Source organism: Chiloscyllium plagiosum, unplaced genomic scaffold (assembly GCF_037043375.1).
Source record: "Chiloscyllium plagiosum isolate Xiang-an unplaced genomic scaffold, Cpla_swu_hap1 HiC_scaffold_17, whole genome shotgun sequence".
Classification (NCBI taxonomy): domain Eukaryota; kingdom Metazoa; phylum Chordata; class Chondrichthyes; order Orectolobiformes; family Hemiscylliidae; genus Chiloscyllium; species Chiloscyllium plagiosum.
Window position 1 is genome coordinate 62,979,687 of NW_028270155.1, and position 26,936 is coordinate 63,006,622.

Here is a 26,936-nt window from a genome sequence, read left to right on the forward strand (position 1 = left end):
ACGTCAGATCACAACGGGTTCTTGATCAGATGGGCCAAAGGGCTGAGGAGTGGCAGATGGATAATTTAGATAAATGTGAGCTGCTACATGTTGAGAAAGCAAATCTTAGCAGGAGTTATACACTTAATGGTAATGTCCTAGGGAGTGTTGCTGAACAAACAGACCTTGGAGAGCAGTTTAGCTCCTTGAAAGTAGAGTCGCGGGGAGATAGGATAGTGAAGAAGGTGTTTGGTATGCTTTCCTTTATTGGTCAGAGTATTGAGTCCAGGAATTGGGAGGTCATGTTGCGGCTGTACAGGACATTGGTTTGGCCACTTTTGGAATATTGCATGCAATTCTGGTCTTTATCCTATCAGAAAGACATTGTGAAACTTGAAAGGGTTCAGAAACGATTTACAAGGATGTTGCCAGGGTTGGAGGATTTGTGCTATAGGGAGAGGTTGAATAGGATGGGGCTGTTTTCCCTGGAGCGTCGGAGGCTGAGGGGTGACCTTTTAGAGGTTTATAAAATCATGCGGGTCATGGATAGGATAAATAGACAGGTCTCTTCACTGGGGTGGTGCAGCCCAGAACTAGAGGACATAGGTTTAGGGTAAGAGAGGAAAGATAGAGACCTAAGGGGCAACCTTTACTCGCAGATGTGTATGGAATGAGCTGCCAGAGGATGTGGTGGAGGCTGGTACAATTGCAACATTTAAGAGGCATCTGGATGGGTATATGAATAGGAAGGGTTTGGAGGGATATGGGCCGGTGCTGGCAGGTGGGACTAGATTGTGTTGGGATATCTGGTCGGCATGGATAGGTTGGACGAAAGGTCTGCTTCTGTGTTGTACATTGCTACGTTTCTATGATTGTAAGTGACCAAATCAGACTGTGGCCATTTTTAATGATTTTTTCCATAATCTCCAGAAACCTGAATAAACAGGGTCACCTGACCCGAGGGGAACAACATATTTTACCATGAATGTTGTGTGGGGTCCGCCTGTAACAGAGAAATCCCTCTGACCATGAGATTTTGGATGGAGCCAGGGCCATATCCATGGGGTGGACAATCATTCTGTCCTGTCCCAGACCCTCCTTTCTAAACCCTCCAGAGGAATTTCAGGACACAAAGCGATGGGAAATATCTCACAAGGCACAGCGATCCTCATTTGTACAGCATCATAACATTCCACACCCTCATCATGATCACAGCTTCTGATGGACATTAAAGAGACAAGGAGATCAGCTCCGAATCCTCCAAACCTGCCCTGACAGGGCTCCATTCACAGCCTGAGGACTATAGAATTTCGGGGTCATTCAGTTTAACTTGTTCATCAACACTGGAGATGATCCAGACTGTGCTGCACAATCCAGTCAGACCTGGCTGCTCACAGGCTCAGCTCGATGATATTGTGGAGGTTTATCTCACCTGGAAAGACGGGTCCTGAAATGTAACTGTCAGAGGGCTGGTGAGATCATCAATCATTGAATCCCCCACTTGGATTGTAAGTTTGGCTGAGACAGGTTTCCTCTCCTGGCCCTGTAACAACACACAGAATGGATGGTTAAACATCTACTCACTGAGGATTTACAGAACACACAGAAACATTTCAATGATCTTCATTTCTGTGGTGAGGGTGAACAGAGGAGGCTTCCTCATTGTAACAAATGTTACCTTAGGGGCTGTAATCCCAGAAGCTCCCTTTGCTGTCAGAAATGTGTGAATGATAACTCCAGACCCTCCATGAAGCTTTCTGCCCGCCCTGCCCTAGACTGTGGGGATGGGTCATTAACACATTAAAGTACATCAGTGATGTCCACCCCAGTGGGAGTTCAGAGACAGAGCAACCCCTTACACAGGGACAGAAACAGAAATACAGAGACACTCAGTGTTGGGGAGTGAAGGGGTGTGGGCTACAAACCCTGTTCCTGAGGGTGAAGCCCAGTCACCCTCTGGTTTTGATCTTGGGTGCTTATTGAGACTCACTAATGGTTCCTCCACTCCCACTGTTCACCTTGTTCAACATAACGATTCTCCCAAAATCCAGAGCTTTCAGTTGTGACTGATGCAGTGTGACTCGTTTGGGGGGATATATAGTGAAACACCAGACAACTGGTATCTCTGATTCCCTCAAGGACGTGGTCTCCAACTGCACCAGCTCCTGTACAACTCAGAGACAAGGGATTCTCAAGACAAGGAAGATGTTCATCGGAAATAACACAAAGAACTGCGGATGCTGAGGATCTGAAATGAAAACAGAAAGTGCTGGAGAAACTCAGCAGGTCTGGCAAACCCTGTGGAGAGAAAGTAGAGTTATTGTTTCTATATTTCTATTTGTTCAGTGACCCTTGTTCAGGACTGTTCTGAAAATGGGTCAATGGACTCAACTCTGCTTTCTCTCCGTAGATGCTGCCAGATCTGCTGAGTTTCTCCAGGAAGATGTTCCTCTAGCTCTACTCCACACTGTTACAGAACAGCTTTACCCTATGCCAGCTTTCGAAGGGCTGCAGGCTGTGAACCCGATTTCCCCTTTCCCAGGCTCGAACCCCACCAACCAGAAACAGAGCCCTGTAACTGGGGAGAAGGAACCTCAGGCTGAAAATCCCGAATCCCGACTGAAAGCACAGAAGGTGGTGATTTGGTCCATCGAATCTGTACCTGGTGTTTCAAAGAGCAATCCACTGAGGGTCCCCTCCTTTGCTCTGTCCTTATAGAATCAGACAGCACGGACTCATCTTCTGGCAATCCTTCTCCTTCAATTATTTATTCCATTCCATTTTAAAATTTAATCCTGAATGTGCACCCACTGCACTATCAGCCATTACATTTCACAGGCGAGCTGCAGATTATATTAAACTGTTTCTCCTCATATCACCTCTGCCCCTTTTTCTAAATCTGTGCTCCCTGGTGAACCACCCTTCAGCGATTGGAAACAGATTCTATTTCTTTGCTCGATCAAAACCCTTCACTGTTTTAAATACCTTTATCAAGTCTCCCCTTGGCCTTCCCTTCCACAGTCTCTCTGCTGCTCTTTTCTCAGTCCATTTGACCCTTCCCTGACTCCATGACTTTGACCTTCTGACCTCAGACCCTCCTGCTCCTGTACTCGAATCCTCTTGCTGCGAAGGCCAGTGTACCATTTACCTTCTTCCCCACCTGCTGCTCCTCCAGGCTTCCTTTCAGTGACTGGTGTACAAGGACACCCAGGTCTCATTGCACCACCCCCTCCCCCAATTTATCACCATTCAGATAATGATTGGCCTGTCTGTTTTTGCTACCAAAGTGAACAATCTCACATTTATCCACTTTATACTGTGTCTGCCATGTACTTGCTCATTTACTTAACTTGTCCAAAACATACTGCAGCTTCTCTGCATCCTCCTCACAGCTCACCCTCCCACACAGCTTTGTATCATCTGTAAACTTGGAGATATGGCACGTAGTTTCCTCATCGGAATCATTCATGTCCATTGTGAATCGCTGGGGCCCAAACACTAATCCCTGCAGTACCCAACACTGCCTCCCACAAAGAAAAAGACCCATTTTGTCCCACCTGTTGTGGATTCGGTCAGTTTAACACTTCGGCCTCCCTGGTCCCTCTTGGGAATGTCACACAAGATGGAAACTGGCGACGAGGATAAAACAGCTTTGAGATCGACTGGATCGATAAACTGACTCATCAGGAAAAAAAAGCAGAATCGTGGACCTCACTGTAGATCTCAGAGGCATTTTGATAAAATGAAGGAAAATCATCAAAAGACACTCTCGCTGCACTGAAGCAGGTACGGTCAGGAAATAAAACAAATTCACCCGAGGGAAGAGGGGAACAGTGCAGAAGAAGCTCACCATGGGCCCCACCCTGAAAGGACACTGTGAGTAACAACTACCCTACACTGAGGGAAATGGTTACAGCTCAGGGTGTAGTGTTGGAAAAGAAACAGGCAGCCTCAGGAATACCTTATTTTAAACAGGAACAAGTGAACCAGCGTTAAACATTTAGCTCCAGGGGACCATGAGGTGAAAATACTGAGAGCTGGTACTCGCACTCAGAGAGATTTTCATATTTTGTTCAAGCTGACAAAATTGAAGCAGATATAGTCATCCTTGTTCTTGAGTATTATGGGATGGGGAGAGGCTTTTAACTTCTTGAGGAGTCTGGCACAGCCAGAGAAGCCGGGTTCCAAAACTTATCAAGAAATAATAGGAATCCTCCAGAACCATTTTTCACCAAAATCATTGGGGATTGCTGAAAGGTTCAGATTGCATAAGTATAACCAGCAAGATGGTGAGTCTGTCTCCCAGTTTGTAGCAACTTCAAAGCCATTAGCAGAATATTGTGAATTTGGAGACAACTTAAATGATGCAATCAGAGACAGACTGGTGTGTAGTTTAAGATTTGAAACAATCCAGAAGTCATTACTGACAGAAAGGAACTGAGATTTAAAGAAAGCTCTGGTAATGGCAGTCCCTGTGGAACCAGCAGATAAGAAACTTAAAACTCAACAGCTCAGCTTGTTTTTTAAATATTCAAGGAGAAAGTGAGGTCTGCAGATGCTGGAGATCAGAGCTGAAAATGTGTTGCTGGAAAAGCGCAGCAGGTCAGGCAGCATCCAGGGAACAGGAGAATCGACGTTTCGGGCATAAGCCCTTCTTCAGGGCTTATTCACTCATACGATGAGTATGTGACTGGCGAGACCAGCATTTATTGCCCATCCCTAATTGCCCAGAGGATAGTTAACGGCTAATCACATTGCTGTAGGTCTGGAGTCACACTAGGCTGGACCAGGTAAGGATGGTAGTTTCCTTCCCTAAACAATGTTCGTGAATCAGATGGGTTTTTCCCAAAAATTGACAATGCTTGCGTGGTCATCAGTAGATGCTGAAGTACAGATTTTTAATCAAATTTAATTTCCACCATCTGCTGTGGTAGGATTTGAACCCAGGCTCCCAGAATATTAAAAGGGCAAATTTCATGGGTGTAGTTGATTGTATTAATGTGAATGTTCCCTTACACGGTCAGGCTGAAGATTTGCCCTGAAACATTGTCAAAGGAAATGTTCCAGTTTTATTGTGAAGAATTTAGTTGGAGAAAGTCAAAATCAACTGGACAGAAGTGAATCACATGTTAGATTCTGAGAGTGATCTCCACAAAATGTTTTCAATGGGGATCTGGGAAGCATGGAAAATGCCTCTTGCTAAATGAGATGAGGGTAATGCAGAATGTTACATTGTTGGATCAGCCTCACATAATCGGGGGAAAGGTCGGGGCAGAATGGGAGAGGCTGGTCAAGATGGGAGTCCTTGGACCCATCAATGTGAGTGATTGGGCCATGCCCATTGTGCCAGTGTGAAAGAAAGATGGATTGGTACCAACCTGCGATGAATTTAAGGTCACTATTAACCCTGAACTGTGTGCTGTGCAGTAAACGTTACCTTTAATCAGTGATCTTTTTGCTGGAACAAACAAAACCTAAATTGCTGGAGAAACTCAGCAGCATCTGTGGACCAAATACAGAAATAGCCTTTCGAGTCCCGTGACCCTTTTCCAGATCTGATAGCAGGTGGGACAGGGTTGTATTTATGCTGGGGACAGGGGTGTTGGAGGGGTGGGTTTGGGTGGAGAGCTTAGAGAAAGAGTGAGAGAGGGGGAAACAGGATTGGTTACAGTAAGCTAGGGAAGGAGAGAAGCCAGGTAGATGACAGTGGGGACTTTAAGTCGGTGAGAGTGGGTTTGCTGTTTTCCTCTTCCTCGTGTGCTGAAAGCAACCCATTCCATGACAGGATCTGGGGTGTGTGGGACTCAGTAACAGAAAGGGAAGGAGGTGTTCATGCTGTAAAATTATTAAACTGGAGACTGAGTCCTGAAGGCTGTAAGGTCCCCAAGCAGACGATGAGATGCTGTTCCTCCAGTTTGTGTTGAGCCTCACTGTAACAGGCCTGAGACAGAAATGTTAGGATGGGAATGCAGTGGTGTGTTGAAGTGGCAGGCAACTGGAAGCTCAGGGTCACTTTTGCCGACAGCACATCGATGTTCCACAAAGTGGGAACCCAGTCTGTGTTTCATACCCCCAGTGTAGAGGAGACCACATTGTGAGCAGCGCAGACAGTAAATCAGATTGAGTGAAGTGTCGGTAAATCGCTGCTTCACCTGGAAGGTGTCTCTGGGACCTTGGATAGTGAGGAGGGAGGAAGTAAACGGGCAGGTGTTACACCTTCTGCAATGGCATTGATCTCTTTGCTGGATTAGCTGGGGGTCAGCATTTCACTAAAATTGATCTGAGTCGAGCCTATCTCCAGATAAGTATAGACCCTGAGTCACAGAAATACTTGTCAATTCTAACACATAAAGGGATATTCCAATACAAGAGCCCTGTATTTGGAATCACATCTGCACCTGTGTTACTCCAACGTGCCATGGATCAGATTGTCAGTGATTGGAAGGAATCAGAGTTACCCAGACAATATTTTAGACAGGGGGAGAAATGAAAGAGAACATCTCAATAATTTAGATGCTGCTTTGCAGAGACTTGAAGATTATGGCCTCAGACTGAGACAAGACAAATGTAAATATTTTAAATCTCCCATTGAATATTTAAGGCATGTCATTGATGCTCAGGGACTACACAAGTCACCATAATTGACCCAAAATTGAGGCACCACTGCCTAAAATATACCAACCACTGTGGTTTTTGGACTGACTAAATTACTATGGCAGGTTTGTCCAAGTCTTGCAGCCATTCTCCAGCCGTTACACAATTATTCTGCCAAAACAGGAACTGGAAATGGGAAGATCAATGTGAAAGCTTTTACACAAGCCAAGGATTCTCTATTAATTCAGGAGGCCTGACCCAGTTTGACTGAAAGCTATCACTGCAGCTAGCATGTGATGTCCCACTGAATGGAGTGGGAGCAGTCATTTCTCACGTGGTACCCAGCGGGAAAGAGAGCCAATAGATTTTACACCAAGATCATTGAACAAAGCAGAAGTGAGCTCTGCACAGATAGAGAAGCTCTTGGAATCATTTCTGGCAATATATCAATCCCTGTGTGGCCTGAAACTTACCCAACTCACAGACCACAGCCCACTGACCACAATATTTGGGCCTCATACAGAGATACCTTCTCGAGCAGTGAGCCATATGCAGAGGTGGGTGTTGTTGCTGTCAGCTCACACTCATACAATTAAGTATCAGCAATGCAACCTACATGGGAATGTCCATGGGCTCTTTCAGTTACCTTTGTCAAATGAGTTGAATACAAATAGTCCTTATGCAGACATCTTCCACATTGAACCAATAGAGAACATAGCGGAAATGGCAGGACACATTAAGAAGTGCACCAGAAATGATCCACTGTTATCAAAAGTGACGGATGTGGTGCTTTGTGGTAAATTCACACGAACAACACCAGAACTGAAGCCATATGTCTCACAGAAGCTACAACTATCCATACAAGCAGAATATCTTCTCTGGGGAGTGTGGGTCACCATTCCAACACAGTTAGGGAAATGTGTGTTAAATCAACTACATGAAGGCCACTGTGGCATTGTCAGAACAAAGGAGACAACCAGAAACTAATTTTGGGACCAGGGCTCGACTCTGAAATTGAGGAGAAGGTGGGAATATGTGCTGCTCGTACAAGAGCCTCAACCGACATCCATTAGTGCCTTACCCCCATGGGAATGGCTGGAAAGGTCATGGGAAAGAATCCATATTGACCACACCAGACCTTTCGAAGGGTGAATGTTTCTCACAGTGGTTGATGCACACACTAAATGGCCTGAAGTTGCCATCATGGAGACATCCTCTTCAGGGGAATCCATTGAAAGACTGGGGGCGATTGTTGAGAGGTTTGCTTCACTGAAAGAATTTGTTCCTAATAACGGTCCACAGTTTATATCACAACCGTTTACAGATGATCTGAAGCAGATTGGAATCCAACATGTCCAATCAGCTCTTTATCCCCCAACCAGAAATAATTTGGCAAAAAAACTTTGTTCAGACAATAAAACATTCCTTCAGGGTAACAACAACAAGAATCACAATCCAAAAGACTGAGCCAAGTTTTGTTCCCATACCAGAACACAACCCACTCGATGACTAAAGCTTCCAGCATCGCCCTTGGGAAAGGATCAGTTGCACATGGCATTTGATTCGTTGGAACCACCCATTACAGAGGACATTGTTGATGGGAAACAACTGAATCTGGGTTTCCAGCGAGGGAACAAGGCCAAACTCTGTTTTACAAAAAGGTCAACGTGTGTTGGTGAAGGATTGAGATCCACAAATAATTTTGCTAAATAAAGACCTGGATATCCCTGAGGATACAGCAGTAACTTGAATATCTGAAGGTGAGAATACCTTAGTGGAGAATACCATGCATTGTGTAAAACTTCTGAACATTAATTCATCTCAGGAAAAGACAACAACTGATGTTTCTCCTCGGTTACATTAACTACATTAGGAATTGTTCTAGAGTTGAGAGGATTATGGGAGATAACCTCGAGCACATCTGTTATTTCCAGGGCCACATTCTAAACCTCTCTGTGATGAAGGTTATCAGGCTCTGGGATTGATCTGCCTTTTCTCCGATCTGCTTCCCCAATACCATTTCCCTAAGAAGACTTCTTCCTTTCAATTCCTCCTTTCCATTTGTCCTTGTGTCCCCCATCTTTTGGGAAGTTGTATGTTTTCTTTCTTTGTGAAGACGGAACTAAAGTATGTCATTAATTGGTCGGCCATCTCTTTGTTTCCTATTATAGGTTCTCTTGTTCCTGACTGCAGGGGACCTATGTTCATGTTAATTAATCCTTTTTCTCTTAACGTACTCATTGAAGCTTCTACTATGAGCTTGTATGTTTCCTTTAAGATTACTCCCATACTCTGTTTTGCCCCTCTTAATCGGTCTCTATTTCTCCCGTTGCAAGGGCCAAAGGTCTTTCCAATCCTCTGGTCTTTGCTTTTCTGGCCAATTTGGATGTGCCTTTCTCAGGTTTAATACTCTCCCTAATTTCCCTTGTTAACCAGGGCGTAACACGGTTCCTGTTTTAATTTCATTCCAGAAATTAAGACATTTTGCTGTTTGTCTGTTTTAATGTTTGTCATTGCCTAACCACTAGCATCTCTTTAAATAACAATCCCCAAATTATCATGGTCAGCTTGTGTCTCACACTATCATAGTTTCTTTTATGTAAATTTTCAGGAATGAGGAAAGTGTGTCCAGCAGGCTAAGATAAAAAGTAGGGAGGAGGGACTTGGGGGAGGGGCGTTGTAAATGCGATAGGTGGAAGGAGGTCAAGGTGAGGGTGATAGGCCGGAGTGGGGTGGGGGCGGAGAGGTCAGGAAGAAGATTGCAGGTTAGGAAGGCGGTGCTGAGTTTGAGGGTTGGGACTGAGACAAGGTGGGGAGAGGGGAAATGAGGAAACTGGAGAAATCTGAGTTCATCCCTTGTGGTTGGAGAGTTCCTAGGCGGAAGATGAGGTGCTCTTCCTCCAGCCGTCATGTTGCTATGGTCTGGCGATGGAGGAGTCCAAGGACCTGCATGTCCTTGGTGGAGTGGGAGGTGGAGTTGAAGTGTTGAGCCACGGGGTGGTTGGGTTGGTTGGTCCGGGTGTCCCAGAGGTGTTCTCTGAAACGTTCCGCAAGTAGGCGGCCTGTCTCCCCAATATAGAGGAGGCCACATCGGGTGCAGCGGATGCAGTAAATGGAGTGTGTGGAGGTGTAGGTGTATTTGTGGCAGATATGGAAGGATCCCTTGGGGCCTTGGAGGGAAGTAAGGGGGGAGGTGTGGGCACAAGTTTTGCATTTCTTGCGGTTGCAGGGGAAGGTGTCGGGAGTGAAGGTTGGGTTGCTGTGGGGTGTAGACCTAACGAGGGAGTCACAGAGGGAGTGGTCTTTTCGGAATGCTGATAGGGGAGGGGACGGAAATATATCCCTGGTGGTGGGGTCCATTTGGAGGTGGCGGAAATGACGACGGATGATACGATGTATATGGAGGTTGGTGAGGTTGTAGGTGAGGACCAGTGGGGTTCTGTCCTGGTGGCGATTGGAGGGGCCGGGCTCAAGGGTGGAGGAGCGGGAAGTGGAGGAGATGCGATAGGTGGAAGGAGGTCAAGGTGAGGGTGATAGGCCGGAGTGGGGTGGGGGCGGAGAGGTCAGGAAGAAGATTGCAGGTTAGGAAGGCGGTGCTGAGTTCGAGGGTTGGGACTGAGACAAGGTGGGGGGAGGGGAAATGAGGAAACTGGAGAAATCTGAGTTCATCCCTTGTGGTTGGAGAGTTCCTAGGCAGAAGATGAGGCGCTCTTCCTCCAGCCGTCGTGTTGCTATGGTCTGGCGATGGAGGAGTCCAAGGACCTGCATGTCCTTGGTGGAGGGGAGGTGGAGTTGAAGTGTTGAGCCACGGGGTGGTTGGGTTGGTTGGTCCGGGTGTCCCAGAGGTGTTCTCTGAAACGTTCCGCAAGTAGGCGGCCTGTCTCCCCAATATAGAGGAGGCCACATCGGGTGCAGCGGATGCAGTAAATGATGTGTGTGGAGGTGCAGGTGAATTTGTGGCGGATATGGATGGATCCGTTGGGGCCTTGGAGGGAAGTAAGGGGGGAGGTGTGGGCGCAAGTTTTGCACCTCCTGCGGTTGCAGGGGAAGGTGTCAGGAGTGAAGGTTGGGTTGCTGTGGGGTGTGGACCTAACGAGGGAGTCACGGAGGGAGTGGTCTTTTCGGAACGCTGATAGGGGAGGGGAAGGAAATATATCCCTGGTGGTGGGGTCCGTTTGGAGGTGGTGGAAATGACGACGGATGATACGATGTATATGGAGGTTGGTGAGGTGGTAGGTGAGGACCAGTGGGGTTCTGTCTTGGTGGCGATAGGAGGGGCAGGGCTCAAGGGTGGAGGAGCGGGAAGTGGAGGAGATGCGGTGGAGGGCATCGTCGATCACGTCGGGGGGAAGTTGCGGTCTTTGAAGAAGGAGGCCATCTGGGTTGTATAGTATTGGAACTGGTCCTCCTGGGAGCAGATGCGGCGGAGACAAAGGAATTGGGAATAAGGGATGGCGTTTTTACAGAGGGCAGGGTGGGAGGAGGTGTAGTCTAGGTAGCTGTGGGAGTCGGTCAGTCTATAGTAAGTGTCCGTGTTGATTCGGTCGCCCGAGATAGAAATGGAAAGGTCTCGGAAGGGGAGGGAGGAGTCTGAGACGCTCCAGGTAAATTTGAGGTCGGGGTGGAAGGTGTTGGTAAAGTGGATGAATTGTTCAACCTCCTCGTGGGAGCACGAGGCTGCGCCAATACAGTCATCGATGTAGCGGAGGAAAAGGTGGGGGGTGGGGCCAGTGTAGTTGCGGAAGATGGACTGTTCCACATATCCTACGAAGAGGCAGGCATAGCTGGGGCCCATGCAGGTGCCCATGGCTACTCCTTTGGTTTGGAGGAAGTGGGAGGATTGGAAAGAGAAGTTGTTCAGAGTGAGGACCAGTTCAATTAGTCGAAGGAGGGTGTCAGTGGAAGGGTACTGGTTGGTACGGCGGGAAAGGAAGAAGCGGAGGGCTTTGAGTCCTTCGTGATGGGAGATGGAGGTGTACAGGGACTGGATGTCCATGGTGAAGATAAGGCATTGGGGACCGGGGAAGTGAAAATCATGGAGGAGGTGCAGGGCGTGGGTGGTGTCCCGAACGAAGGTGGGGAGTTCTTGGACTAAGGGGGACAGGACCATGTCGAGGTATATAGTGATGAGTTTGGTGGGGCAGGAGCAGGCTGAGACAATGGGTCGGCCGGGGCAGTCAGGTTTGTGGATTTTGGGCAGGAGGTAGAAGCGGGCCGTGCGGGGTTGTGGGACTGAGGTTGGAGGCGGTGGGTGGGAGATCCCCCGAGGTGATGAGGTTATGGACGGTCTGGGAGATGATGGTTTGGTGGTGGGGGGTGGGGTCATGGTCAAGGGGGCAGTAGGAGGAGGTGTCCGTGAGCTGGCATTTAGCCTCAGCGGTGTAAAGGTTTTGGATTTTGGAGCTTTTTGGAGTTTTGAATTTTGGATAAAGGATTGTGTACCTGTACTGTGTACAGTTCTGGTTGCCATGGTACAGGAAGGATATGGTTGCATTGGAGAGGATGTAGAAAAGGTTCACAAAGATGGTATAAGGAATGGAGGGTTTGAATTATAAGGAGTGGCTGGATAAGCTACAAGGCCTTTTCACTGGAGCGCAGGAGGTTAAAGAGTGACCTTCGAACACAGAACACAGAACTGTACAGCACAGGACAGGCCCTTCAGCCCACGATGTTGTGCTGAGCATTTACTTTAATCTGAGATCAATCTAACCTACACACCCCTCAGTTTACTGCCATCCATGTGCTTGTCCAGCAGTTGCTTAAACATCTCAAATGTCTCTGACTCTACTCCCACCACTGGCAGTGCATTCCACGCACCCACCACTCTCTGAGTAAAGAACCTGCCTCTGACATCACCCCAATACCTTCCTCCAATCACCTTAAACTTATGATCCCTTGTGACAGCCATTACTGCCCTGGGGAAAAGTCTCTGGCTAACTACTCTATCTATGTCTCCCATTCCCTTGTACACCTCTATCAAGTCACCTCTCTCTCTTCCTCTCTCCAGTGTGAAAAGCCCAAGCTCACTCAACTTCTCTTCAGAAGACAAGCCTTCCAATCCAGGCAGCACTCCAAACCTGGTAAATCTCCTCTGTACCCTCTCTAAAGCATCTACATCCTTCCTCGAATGAGGTGACCAGAACTGAACACTACATTCCCAGTGTGGTCTAACCTGGGTCCTATAGAGCTGCAGCAAAACCTCCTGGCTCTTAAACACAATCCCCCTGTTAATGAAAACCAAAACACCATCCACCTTCTTAACAACCCGATCAAGTTGGCAGCAACTTTGAGGGATCTATGTCCGTGGGCCCCAACATCCCACTGTTCCTCCACTCTGCCCACAGTCCTGGCTTTAAGCCAAAAGCCAATATCACCCGCACTGTCTGTGTCCTCATTGCATCCAGTGATCTCCCCTCCACTGCCTCCAAACTCATAGTCCCCCAGCCCCACACTGCCCAGTTCGACCTGCTCTCCAAGGTCCACAAGCCCAACTACCCCGACCGACCCATCGTCTCGGCATGCTCCTGCCCCAATGACCTAATCTCGTCTTACCTCGACTCCATCCTCTGCCCCTCAGTTCAGGCACTTCCCACCTCCATCTGCGACACCAACCACACTCTCCATCTCTTCAGCAACTTCCAGTTCCCTGGCCCCCAGTGCTATCACTTCACTATCGACGTGCAGTCCTTATACATGTTAATATCTCACAAGGATGGCCTCCAGTCCAATTGCTTCTTTTTCTCCAACAGACCCATCCAGTACCCCCCTCCACCAACACCCTCCTCCGCCTTGCCAAACTGGTCCTCACCCTCAATAACGTTTCCTTTAACTCCTCCCATTTCCTCCAAATCAAGGTGGTGGCCATGGGTACCCACATGGGCCCCAGCTATGCCTGCTCTTTGTTGGCTATATCGAACAGTCCCTCTTCAGCACCTACACAGGCAATGTCCTCCAACTCTTCTGCCGTTATATCAATGACTGCATCGGTGCAGCTTCCTGCCCCCAGACTGAACTGGAGCAGTTCATCGACTTCGCCCGCAACTTCCATCCCGCTCTCAAATTCACTTGGTCCAACTCGGACACCTCCCTCCCATTTCTTGACCTCACCGTTTCCATCTCCGGCAAGTCACCAGACGGATGTTTACTACAAACCCACAGATTCCCATAACTCCCTGGGCCACACCTCCTCCCACACAGTATCCTGCAAGAACTCCATCCCATTCTCCCAATTCCTCCACCTCTGCCGCATCTACTCGGACAAGGGAAACTTTCCACTCGTGAATATCCCAGATGTCCACCTATTTCGAGCAGCATGATTTTCCTCCCTCTGTCATCCAGACAGCTCTCCACTGGACCACCTTCATTTCCCGTTCCCTGCTCCAAACCCCCGCCCTTCCCAACGCAATAAAGGCTGGGTCCCCCTTGTCCTCACCTACCACCGCAATAGTCTCCGCATCTAACGCATCATCGTTAAATGCTTCCTCCAACTCCAATTAGACCGCACCACCAAGACCATCTTCCAGTCCCCACCCCTTCCTGCCTTCTGCAAGGACCATTCCCTTCGACAATCCTTGGTTTGCGCCACTCTCCCCACCAACCCCCACGAGCCACCAAGTACCTTCCCCAGTCACCGGAAAAGATGCAGAGCCTGCAGGTACACCAGCCGGTCACCTCCATCCAGGGCCCCAAACAGTCCTTCCAGGTGAGACTGAGGTTCACCTGCCTCTCTTCCAACCTCATTTACTGCATCAGGTGCTCCCGATGTTGTCTTAGGGAATGGTTCACCGAACATCGCAGCTGGGTCCACAGGGACCGACTGGACCTCCCACACATCCCCCAATTTAATTCCCCTTCCCACTCCCTTTCTGACATGACCATCCTTGGCATCCCCCATTGCCGCAATGAAACACACTGCAAATTGGAGGAACAACACCCCATCTTCCACCTGGGCAGCCTACAGCCCAGATGGCTCAATATTGGGTTCTCCAATTTCAAATAACCTCCCTTTCCATCCCCCAACTCCCTTCCCAGCCCCTTCCCCTCCCTCCCACTGCTCCCTGCCACCAATTGGATTCATTCCTCCCATTGACCAACCAGGTCGTCCCCTCTACCTGTCTTCACCTAACCCTACTTTACAACCTTACACCCGCCATCCGTTTTATTTGCAGCTCCCCCCCCCACACCCAGCCCCAGTCCTGAAGAAGGGTTACACCCAAAACATCAGCTTCTCCACCTCCTGATGCTGCCTGCCTTGCTGTGTTCTACTTCCAGCCTCCTCCTGTCTACCTTGGATCCCAGCATCCAGTATAGCATTTGTTTTGGCTTTAACCCTGTATTCAACATCCAAATTTGACCTTCCTAAATGAATCACTTCTTATTTAACCAGGTTTAACTCCATCTGCCACTTCTCAGCCCAGCTCTGCATCCTGTCAGTGTCTCGTTGTAGTCTGTAACAGCCCTCGCCACGATCCACGACATCACCGACCTTTGTGTCACTGGCAAACTTACTAACCCATCCTTCCACTTCTTCATCCAAGTCACTTATAAAAACTACAAAGGGCAGACGCCCAAGAGCAGATCCTTGTGGGACACCACTGGTCACCGAGCTCCAGGAGGAGTACTTTCCATCCACGACCACTCGCTGTCTTCTTTCAGCCAGCCAATTCTGTATCCAGACAGCCAAAATTCCCAATATCCCATACCTCCTAACATTCTGAATGAGCCTGCCCTGGGGAACCTTATCAAATGCCTTACTGAAATCCATTTACAGCACATCCACTGCTCAACCTTCATCAACTTGTCTCATCATATCCTCAGAGATCTCAATAAGGCCAGTGAGGCATGACCTGTCCCTAACAATGCCATGCTGACTGTGTTTAATCAAATAATGTCTTTCCAAATGGTCATTAATCCTGTCTCTCAGAATCCTTTCCAGCACCTTGCTTGCCACAGACGTAAGACTGACTGGTCTGTTATTTCCAGGGATTTCCCTATTCCCTTCCCTTTCGTGAACAGAGGAACAGCATTCTCCTCCCTCCAATCAGCCTGTACTACTCCCATGGAGAGTGAGGATGCAAAGATCATCACCAGAGGTGTAGTAATCTCATTCCTCACTTCCTATAGTAACCTCGGATATATCTGGTCTGGCCCTGGGGACTTATCTAACTTGATGCTTCCCAGAATTTCCAGCACTTCCATTTCCTTAATGTCAATCTGTTCAAGCTTATTAACCTGGTCCACAATGTTCTCATTAACACCGAGGTCCCCCTCTCTTGAACAAGTTCCCTCCACTATCCCTGATCAGCCCTACCCTCTCGCTGATCATTCTCTTATTCCTCACGTAAATGTAGACCGCCTCTTGGTTTTCCCTAATCCTTTACCCCAAGGCTTTTTCATGCCCCCTCCTAGCTCTCCTCAGTCCGTTTCTTGAGTTCTTTCCTAGCTATACTGTAATACACTAAAGCTGTGCCAGGTCCTTGCTTCCAAAACCTTCAGTAAGCTTCCTTCTTCCTCTTCACAAGAAGCTCCTCTTCTCTTGCCATCCAAGGCTCCTTAACCTGACCAATCCTTTGCCTGTCTCAGTGGGACAAAGTTATCCAACACTCACAACCAGTGTTCCTTAAGCAGCCTTCACATTTCTGTTGTACATTTCCCGCAGAACAATGTTCCCAATTTATACTCCACAGCTCCTGTCTAATAGCGATGTAATTTCCCCTCCCCCAATTAATTATGGATGTTTATAAAATCATGAGGGGCATGGATAAGGTAAGTAACAAACTCTTTTCCCAAAGAGTTAGGGAGTTCAAAACTAGAGCGCATAATTTTATACTGAGTGGAGAAAGATTTTAAAGGAAGCTGAGGGGAAATGTTCTCACACAGAGGCTGGCTCATATGTGGCATGAACTGTTAGAGGAAGTGGCAGATGCAGGTACAGTTACAACTTTTAATAGATATTTGGACAGGTACATTAACAGGAGGATCACCGTGTTTCCACATTAAAGTTCCTCATTCAGCTCACACAGGTATAATTGGTCTGTGCTGTTTTCACCTCACTGACCTCCAGGAGATTTTGGAGACAGCTCAGCAGACAGTAGCTCTTTGATGTGACTGAACCTACAAGTATCCTTTGATTTTCTGTACAATTCTGCCTTTCTGTGTTACTTTAGCCCGGTCAGTAGACAACAGCAGTTTCTCTTTCAATAACTTTAAATGCACTAATTTCTAATGCACTCAACTGTTCACCTCAAGATCTATTCCAGTCTGTAAACCCGCAGTAAAGTGATGATGAACAACTGTCCAACATTCCAATACCAATAACAAAAATCAAAAGTGAAACTAAAACTGTGTTCCTCCATTCTTAACACACACTTTAGAAATACAAATCAATCTGAAAGCTATCCATGCATCTCCCGCCTGAGAACACAGGTTCCCAAATGATATTAATAACATTTCCTGAACCTTCATCACACTGGGAACCAACTGAGTTTTATGATGTATCAAGATTGCCTCCATTTTGTGTCCAGCAGATGTTCACTGAGCAAAGTGATTTGACCTTGTGTCCTTCACCAAGGTCAGTGCTGTTTGCTGTATTGACAGGAATGTGGAATACTGCAGCTCAGTGCATACAGGCAGTGGTCACAGCAATGGTTCCATGGGCCATCGATCTGGTCAGAAGGAAATAATGTCCAATTCTCTGGCCTTGGTGTTCCACTCTAGGGAAACAGTTTATCCTTCCCATAAAGTTATGGAGGTTGTGGGCAGTCACCTTCATATAAGAGATGTAATCTTGTAAAAAAATTCTTGACTGTGGTGAAGCAACATGTCACCCAACTCAAACCAGCCAGTGACCTGCTGGTGTCCAGCAGCTCCCACTGCTGCTGGTGAATTCCTGGCTGGTCATTCTAGGCAGTGGCTTCACCTTCATTGTTGCTGTGGCTGGATGGCAAGTCCTACTGCATCGGAGTTTAGGATGGGTAGCCCACAGGCAGAAAGACCTCACAGTCTTCGCTGTTCTCTCTCATGGAGGTCTCAGACAGCAGTAGGAGGGAGAGTCTGGACAAATACCTCAGTGAGGCCAGAGGGGTTCGGAGACGTGTCTTGTCAGCTTGGACCAGGAGAAGGCCTTTGGAAGAATATCCAACACCTACTTAATCAACTTGCTCTTCAAATGGGGTTAATGCAGGGACTCCACAATTGGATCCATCTGCTCTACACAAACATCAGTGGGACAGTTTAAATAATGGGTGGGAATGGGAAAGCTTTCCGATCAGAGATGGAGGCAGGCAGGACTGTCCTCTCTCCCGCCCTGTTTGTGTGCTGTATTGAACCATTTACTGAGTACAATAGGAAGGAGGCATGTGTAGGAAAAGGGAAAATGCCAGGTACCGCAGGCACTGAGTTCAAATCATCCCTGCACATGGGAAACATCACTGCTTTCTGCACAGATCCACCGTCAGTGATCAGATTGATGAGAATCTGTGACCAGTTCAAACTGGCTTCAGGACACAAGATCAACTGCAGCAAGAATGAGCTCCTGTTCCTTTTCAGAACTGGGCCAATCAATCCTTTGCCCTTTGCCCTGTCCGAGCAGACTACCTGAAGGTGCTGGGAATGTGATTCAGAGGAGCCGAGGCGTGTGCTAGAACCTGGAAGGTGTGGGTCACTGTGATGTGACTGAAACTGGGATGGGGAAGTGACATTCCCTCTCCATTGGAGTTAAGGAGCTGGTCACCAGCTGGGAGATGCTTCTTCATTTCTCAATGTGCTGTCACTTTGGCCCATACTCCACTCCTGGACAGTGGAGGTCACTCAAAACATCTTCCACTTTGTCTGGAGTTCAACCACGGGCCATGTCTGTGGGGACACAGCCGTAGGGAATGTACCCAACACCCGCCTCAGCCCAATATAAAACACAGATCTGTGGATACTGGGAATCGGAAAGAAAACAGGCAAGTGCTGGAGAAACTCAGTAGATCAGGCAACATGTACAGAGAGAAAAACAGAGTTAATGTTTCCAGTCCAGTGATCCTTCTTCAGAATTGCTGAGTTTCTCCAGCACTTTGTGTTGTGTTTCTGATTTCCAGCACCCACCGTTCTTTGTTCCATATTACTGTGGTTTATCAGGTCAGGTTTCACTCTGAGATCTGATGTGTCCAGTATCACCATCAGCTGGGATTGGGACACAATTAAAGTTACCTGGGCCTTGGGCGTTCTGTATATCCAGAAGGTTCCCATTTGGTCTCACTGGAGTTGATCTTGTTCTGATCCCAGCTGGAGGAGAGAGGGTACTCCCTGTCAGATCCACCCTGTCCACCCAGAGCCTCACTGCCTCTGCATGTTGCTCTCACCGTGGTTCAGGTGAGGAACAGACCATCACCAGCTCCTTGTGGGATGTGCCTCAGTGGGAACAGATAAACTCATCGTCCGGGAATGACTTTATCAGCTAACAGCCTGAGGTGGAGCCAAATGTGGACAGGACTGACACCCCCTTCAAGGCCCCTCATTTCCTTACCCTGTCTGACTGTTCCCAGTCTATCTCCACTCCCTATCCCACTTCTGCCCTCCCCTGAATTCCTTGTGTATCCCTCCACCCCCTTGAACCCCTTCCCCCAGCTCCCCTCACTGCCACAACCTGGCCATTCCCAATGCTCCATGCCAGCTGCCAGCTTTCTGTCCCTCTCCCTTGTGCCGTAACCAAGAGAAAGTGCTGCCCTCAGACCAAACTGCAGAAACCTGCCTCTGTACATCACCGGGAAACTAACGTGAACCGGGCTCACCAGATTCTCACACACTGCTGACTGGGGCTTCAAGGAGGGACTGGGTTTTTATGTTCATGAATATTCATGGGATCCAAATGTAAACCAAGTAGGAAGCCCCACAGTCTGGTGTAATACCTGACAAACTGTAAACACACGGCTTTATCTCGACACCACAACCTGTCATTGGGAAATACAACAATTCACACCCGGCCTAATTCAGCCACACTCCCAGCACATCTCCTCAGTTCATCAGAAAAGCCAGATTGGACAGATAACATTAACTCTGTTTCTCTCTCCACAGATACTGCCAGACCTGCTGAGTTTCACCAGCAAGTTCTCATTTCATTCCATTTCCTGCTCTTGCAGTTTCATGAGATCCCCCCGACATTTCTGCTCTTGCCGTAAACCAGGCAGTCAGTCTGGCCGACTGTCACTCGGGAGGCTGGACAGAATGATGGAAATGTCTCCCTCCAGGGAAGATCATGAGGAGCTCCACCTCCCCAGTCTTGTCAGGTCGACCTGGGCAACCATCCTACAACCTAAAGGACTTAACATTGAGTTCCTGAATCTCCAATAACCTTCTGACCCATCCCCCTGCTCCCTTTCCAGCCCCACCTCCTCCCTTCCATTCCACCCACTGACCCTTCCTTCCAGCTCCCAACCGGATCCATCCCTCCCATTGACCAACCAGGTCGTACCAACCACCAGTGTTCTCCTATCCTCCACATCTCTCCCCTCCCCTCTCTTTATCTGCAGCTCCCCACCCAGCCCCCATACCCACATCCAGTCCTGATGAAGGGTTAGACCTGAAACATTGACTTCACCTCCTGATGCTGCCGGGCTTGCTGTGTTCTTCCAGTCTCCTGTTTGTCTACTTGGTCAGGTCCTTCACCCCCTGCTGGGCACTCTGCACCCTCCCCATTTCCCCATTAATATCAAGGCCCCTGTCCCAGCCATTTACACTGAATAACATCCTGATTGTGGACATACTGCTGTCCACAGGTCTGGATCAATAATATCATAGAATCCCTACAGTGTGGAAACAGGCCATTTACTAACCAGTTCACACCGACCCTCCAAAGAGGATCCCACCCAGACCCATTCCCCTACCCTATTACTCTACATTTTCCCCGACTACTGCACCTCACCTCGATACACGTGAACACTGTGGGGAATTTAGCTTGGCCAATTCACCTAACCTGCACATCTTTGAGCTGTGGGAGGAAACCGGAGCACCCAGAGGAAACCCACGCAGACATGGGGAGAATGTGCAAACTCTACACAGACAGTCGCCTGAAGCTGGAATCGAACCTGGGTCCCTAGCGCTGTGAGGCAGCTAGTCACTGAGCCACTGTGTCACCTTAATCTCCTGTAGTTCGATGTTTGGTGAATAATCAGATTTATTCTCGCGTTATATAGGAGATGGGGTGGGAAAACTCGGATATATTCAGGTGATATCATGATGATTGTAAATGTAAGATCTTGTTCACCTGAAGCCCAGGAATTAAAGCCTGCCTTTAGCTGAAGTGAGGAGGAGCCATGTCAGAAATACTGGAGACACAGCAGGTTCCAGATAAAGAGAGAATAATCCCCAGATTCATCCACAAAGGGAATAACAAACAGAAACACTGACAGTCTGGAATCCATATCAATACAGATTCAGAGGGAGTGGGTTCCTTCCATTACCTGGACGGAGGGTTCGTTCTTCAACTGAGTGACAACGGCCCTCGGGTTCCCGAATATAGGTGACGCAAATGACAAATAAATCTGAACAGCAGTGACCTCCATCCGACCATCAGGGCCCACCTGCACAATGATAATAAGATTGTTTGTAATAGTTTCCAGTGTCTTTTACTGAACAAGCCAGTGACAATGTAACCTTGTTGTTTAATAATTCCATGGTGACAGGTTGAACGAGGCAGAGAGTGGGTTTTAAGGGAGTTGACGATCTGTCACTTCGACCTTCACTCTGAATGAGGGATATGATTTGGAGGAGCCGGTGTTGGACTGTGGTGGACAAAGTTAAAAATCCCACAACACCGAGTTACAGTCCAACAGGTTTATTTGGAAGCACTAACTTTCGGAGCGCTGCTCCTTCATCAGGTGGTTGTGCTGTAGGATCATAAGACAGATCACAAAATGTTGCTCTTAATCTTGTGTCTTACAATCTTATACTCCACAACCACCTGATGAAGGAGCAGCGCCTCTGAACGTTAGAGCTTCCAAATAAACCTGTTGGACTATCATGAGGGGTTGTGGGATTTTTAATTCATGAAGAAAGGACTTGCATTTCTGTAGCAACTGTTATGACCCAGGATGATTTCAGCATTCCACAGTTCATCAATCCTTCAGGTATTAGACAGAAAATGCAGTTTATGGACTTGGAGCCTCCCTGAACCCTCTGGTTTTAATGATGGGGCCCATCTTGGTGTTGGCACTAGGAGCGGGTGCTGTTCCCACACAAGGAAAAGGCCCAATGGTGATCAGACCCGGGGGTGAGGGACATGCTGAATGGGTAAGTGGGAGTGGGTAATGAGGTGCCAATCTCAGTGTCCCCTCACTGAAAGACAGGGCCTGGCACCATCTCAAAAGAACTTTTCATCCTGTGAGCAGAGCGATCTTGTTCATCAGGATCACTTGGTTGATTTCCAACTGCCCTCTGAAATGGCCGAGCAAGCCACTCAGTTGTGTCAATCGCGATAAAGTCTGAGTTGGACAGCAGTAGGTCAGGAACGCAGCTCACCACCACCTTCTCAAAGGGAATTACCAACGGGCAAGAAATGCTGACCTCGCCAGTGACACCGATGTACCAGGAATAAATTGAAGGAAATAGTTTAGTATGAAAACCTGGTCCATGTTTTCTGTTAACCTGGATCTAAAAAGACAAGTAAATGAGGGAGTTTTGAATATGATGTAAAAATCATTAACTTTTGTCATGAGTCTGGGAATAGCAGGGATTGATTTCCAGTCCATTCCCCCCGTGAGGTGGAACAGTAAAGAGAGTGAGGGGGCATTGAGCTCCTGTGTCACCACTGGGCACACAGAGATTCACAACAGGCAGGGCAGGGCTGGGAGGAGGGGATCTGAAGCCCTTACCCCCTGACTGTTTGTGTTTTCTCAGACAGGACTCCGTGCTCCAGAAGGACAGTCAGCTGCTGAGACCAGGGAGCTGTATTCCACTCGGAGAAGGAGGATCCTTCAGAAGATGCAGCATCACATCATTCCCCAACACCCCCCCCCCTACCAACACAGACCCTCTCCGGGCAGTGGCTATCTGCTCACTATCTGATACAATGTCACAAGCTGGTGAGTACATCACTGCCTCTCCTGAGCAGCTGATGGAGGCTGTGATGACTGAAGCCACTGACAGACAGAGGTCTGGTAGAGGCCAGGCCCATGCTGAGCCCCAGGCTGATGAGGGGCCTCTGCAGTCAGTAACATGGAACCTGCTGCAGTCACAGCGAGAGGTGAGGGAGCTGCCAGGGGCTGACACCTCCATGGGTGGACAATGGAGGAGTCCATTCAGGCCATCGGTGCTATCCTGTCCCAGCCGTGGGTGTGTTTTGCTTCCTGTATCGATGGGTGCGTGCCCCTCATGGAGAGCCACATCCAGCAGGTCACTTGATGGATACACACCCACAGGGTGACCAGGTGAGAGAGGAACAACATAGCTGGATAGTCTCTCCCAGGGGCTCCTCCATCTCCCCATCACACAATGGGGCAGGTGTCCCTTGCAACGGAGGAGAAGAGGCTCCTTCTGCCTCGGGGCCTTCTCTCAGTGTGCTGCGAGTACACACAGAGCCTCCTCACTCCCTCTGCCAGTGACCCCAGCAGCTCCAGTAGCCATGGCGATACAGTGAGCTCCTGTAGCTGTGAGGCAGTCCCACAGCATGTCAGGGTCCTTCAGGCCTCAGGCAGTGAATGGACAGCTCCCAAGGACATCAGGGAAGGCAGTGTTTGGTCATTACCTCAGCTGGGTCACTGTGTGGGGAGAGTCTGGGCCCTAGACCCCCTTACCCCCTCTACATCCTCCTGGTCAGATGAGGAGTGACAATTGATGATGTGGTCCTGATGAAAAGCCTCCCCCCTCTGCAGTGTGAGGTTGCGCAGAGCACAGGGACAGTATGGGAGGCCTTTCTGGGACATAGTGCAGACCAGCCAATGGGATCACATGTTTAAGAGGCCAAGGGCCTGCTCATGCATTGCTGGGTCACACTGTGACAGGCCGTGTACCTTTCCCCTGCTATAATGGGAGGGTTGGCCACGTGTCTGTGTCTGCAATGGCCATCCCTTGTCCCTGAGGATCCTTTCCGGAAGGTGCACAGGAGGAGAGAACAGCTGGAGCATCGGGAACAGGGAAAGTGTGTGGATCAGTGACTCCCAAACTTTAGACAAAAATCACTGTGTTCCCAGAGCTGTGAGAGTGTGGGTGGGAAGAGGGAACTGTGACAGCATTGGAGGGACAGGGGGGAGAGTTGTGAAAACTGCGGAGTGCAAAGGGAGCTGTGAGAGTCTAGTCTTGTCGGCTCACTCCCATTTCCCTTGTATTACTCTGTCGGATACAAATTTATTGCTCTCAATTGGGGAAAGTGCAGGGATTGGAACAAGGTCAGGCAGCAGGCCCTCAGAGAATATGCACTCCCTGATTGGGCTATTCATCTGGTTCAACCAATAGGAGAACATCACATGATCCAGGGTTCAAAGGTTGGCTGTTGCTCTGAAATGGAAGTAACACAGTTGAGCTAAAACCTGACAAAAGGTGATTTTGGGAAGACTGTGTTTCGGAGCAATGGCAAGGCTAAGTGTTCCTATGAGAACGGCAAGAAGGGGTAAGATAAAGGAACCTTGGATGAGGAGAGCGGAGGAGCTTCTCGTCAAAAGAAAGAAGGCAGCTTCCGTAAGGTGGAGGAAGCGAGGGTCAAGCTCAGCCCTAGAGGATTACAGGCAGGCGAGGAAGGAGCTCAAAAATGGTCTGAGGAGAGCCAGGAGGGGGCACGAAAAAGGCTTGGCAGGAAGGTTTAGGGAGAATCCAAAGGCATTTTACACGTATGTGAGGAATAAGAGAATGATCAAAGAAAGAGTAGGGTCTATCAGGGATAGCATTGGGAACTTGTGTACAGAGTCTGAGGAGGAAGGGGAAGCCCTAAATGAGTTTTTTGCTTCTGCCTTTACGAAAGAAAAGGACCTTGTAGTGAATGAAACCATGGAGGAGGAGGTAAGCATGCTGGGACAGATAGAGATTGAGGAAGCTGATGTGCTGAAAAGTTTGATAAACATTAAGATTGAAAAGTCGCCAGGGCCAGACCAGATTTGTCCTCGGCTGCAATTGGGAAGCGAGAAATATGATTGCTTCGCCACTTGGGAAGATCTTTGCATCCTCGCTCCCCACCAGAGTCGTACCTGAGGACTGGAGAGAGGCAAATGTAATTCCTCTCTTCAAGAAAGGAAATAGGGAAATCCCCGCAAATTACAAACCAGTAAGTCTCATGTCTGTCGTCTGCAAGGTGTTAGAAAGGATTCTCAGGGATAGGATTTATGACCATCTGGAAGAGCATGGCTTGATTAAAGGCAGTCAGCATGGCTTTGTGAGGGGCAGGTCATGCCTCACAAATCTTATTGAGTTCTTTGAGGATGTTACTAGACAAGTTGATGAGGGGCGAGCGGTGGATGTTGTGTATGTGGACTTCAGTAAGGCATTTGATAAGGTTCCCCATGCTAGGCTCGTTCAGAAGGTCAGGGGATACAGGGAAATTTAGCTGTCTGGATACAGAATTGGCTGGTTGACAGAAGACAGCGAGTGGTAGTGGAAGGAATATATTCTGCCTGGAAGTCAGTGGTGAGTGGTGTTCCACAGGGCTCTGTTCTTGGGCCTCTACTCTTTATAATTTTTATTAATGACTTGGATGAGGCGATTAAAGGATGGGTTAGCAAGTTTGCAGATGACACAAAGGTTGGAGGTGTCGTTGACAGTATAGAGGACTGTTGTAGGCTGCAGCATGACATTGACAGGATGCAGAGATGGGCTGAGAGGTGGCAGATGGAGTTCAACCAAAGTAATGTATTTTAGAAGGTCGAACTTGAAAGTTGAGTACAAGATTAAAGACAGGATTCTTGGCAGTGTGGAGGAACAGCGGGATCTTGGCGTGCAGGTACATAGATCCCTTAAAATTGCCACCCAGGTGGACAGGGTTGTTAAGAAAGCATATGGTGTTTTGGCTTTCATTAACAGGGGGATTGAGTTTAAGAGCCGTGGGCTCTTGTTGCAGCTCTATAAAACTTTGGTTAGACCACACTAGGAATACTGTGTCCAGTTCTGGTCGCCCTATTATAGGAAAGATGTGGATGGTTTGGAGAGAGTTCAGAGGAGGTTTACCAGGATGCTGCCTGGAGTGGAGGGCTTATCTTACGAAAAGAGGTTGACTGAGCTCGGACTTATTTTGCTATTAAAAAAGAAGGCAGAGAGGAGACCTAATTGAGTTGCACAAGATAATGAGAGGTATAGATAGAGTTGACAGCCAGAAACGTTTTCCCAGGGCAGAAATTGTGAACAAGAGGGGTCATAGTTTTAAGCTGTTGGGCGGAAAGTATAGAGGGGATGTCAGAGGCGGGTTCTTTACGCAGAGAGTTGTGAGAGCATGGAATGCGTTGCCAGCAGCAGTTGTGGAAACCAGGTCATTGGGGATATTTAAGAGACTGCTGGACATGCATATGGTCCCAGAAATTTGAGAGTTCGTACACCAGGTTTACCTCACATGAGGATCAATGGTCAGCAATAATCCAACAGTGGCCTAACCAAAGTCATGTACAGCTGTAACATGACCTCCCAACTCCTGTACTCAATACTCTGACCAATAAAGGAAAGCATACCAAACGCCTTCTTGACTATCCTGTCTACTGGTGAGTCTACTTTCAAGAAGCTATGAACCTGCACTCCAAGGTCTCTTTGCTCGGCAACACTCCCTAGGACCTTACTATTAATTGTATAAGTCCTGCTAAGATGTGTTTTCCCAAAAGGCAGCACCTCGCATTTTATTCAAATAAGATGTGACTTCAGCCCTGTTCTGCATGGTTGATTCCTAATACCTTCCGGATCACTAATCAGAGAGATCACTGCTCGACAGATGAACAAATTAACTGTTGATTCTACTAGCACATAGACCTTTTTCACTTTCATCCTTAGCTTTCGAATTGTTTTTCCACGCACACACACAGACACACACATGCACTCACACAGACACACACGCACACACATGCACACACACAGACACACATGCACACACACACACGCGCATACACACACAGACACACACGCACACACACACAGACACACATGCACACACACGCGCGCGCACACACACACAGACACACATGCACACACACAGACATACATGCACACACACACACACACACACACAGATACATGCCCACACACACACAGGCACACACAGACAGACACACAGACACACGCACACAGACAAACATGCACACACACACACACGCGCACACACACACAGACACACATGCACACACAGACACACACACACACAGAGACACATGCACACACACACACAGGCACACACACACAGACACACGCATACAGACAAA

General features: G+C 48.3%; 1 protein-coding gene across 1 annotated transcript in view; it reads right to left on the reverse strand.

The window, feature by feature from the left end:
• The window catches only part of LOC148147380 (uncharacterized), a 79,180-nt gene that overhangs the window by 33,001 nt on the left and 19,243 nt on the right, over positions 1-26,936 (reverse strand). The window contains exons 5-6 of the mRNA XM_087995603.1: positions 21,018-21,137; positions 1,412-1,522 (exon numbers count right to left, since the gene is read on the reverse strand). Of these exons, the coding sequence (XP_087851729.1) occupies positions 1,412-1,522; positions 21,018-21,137 (231 nt within the window). The remainder of the gene's footprint in view (positions 1-1,411; positions 1,523-21,017; positions 21,138-26,936) is intronic.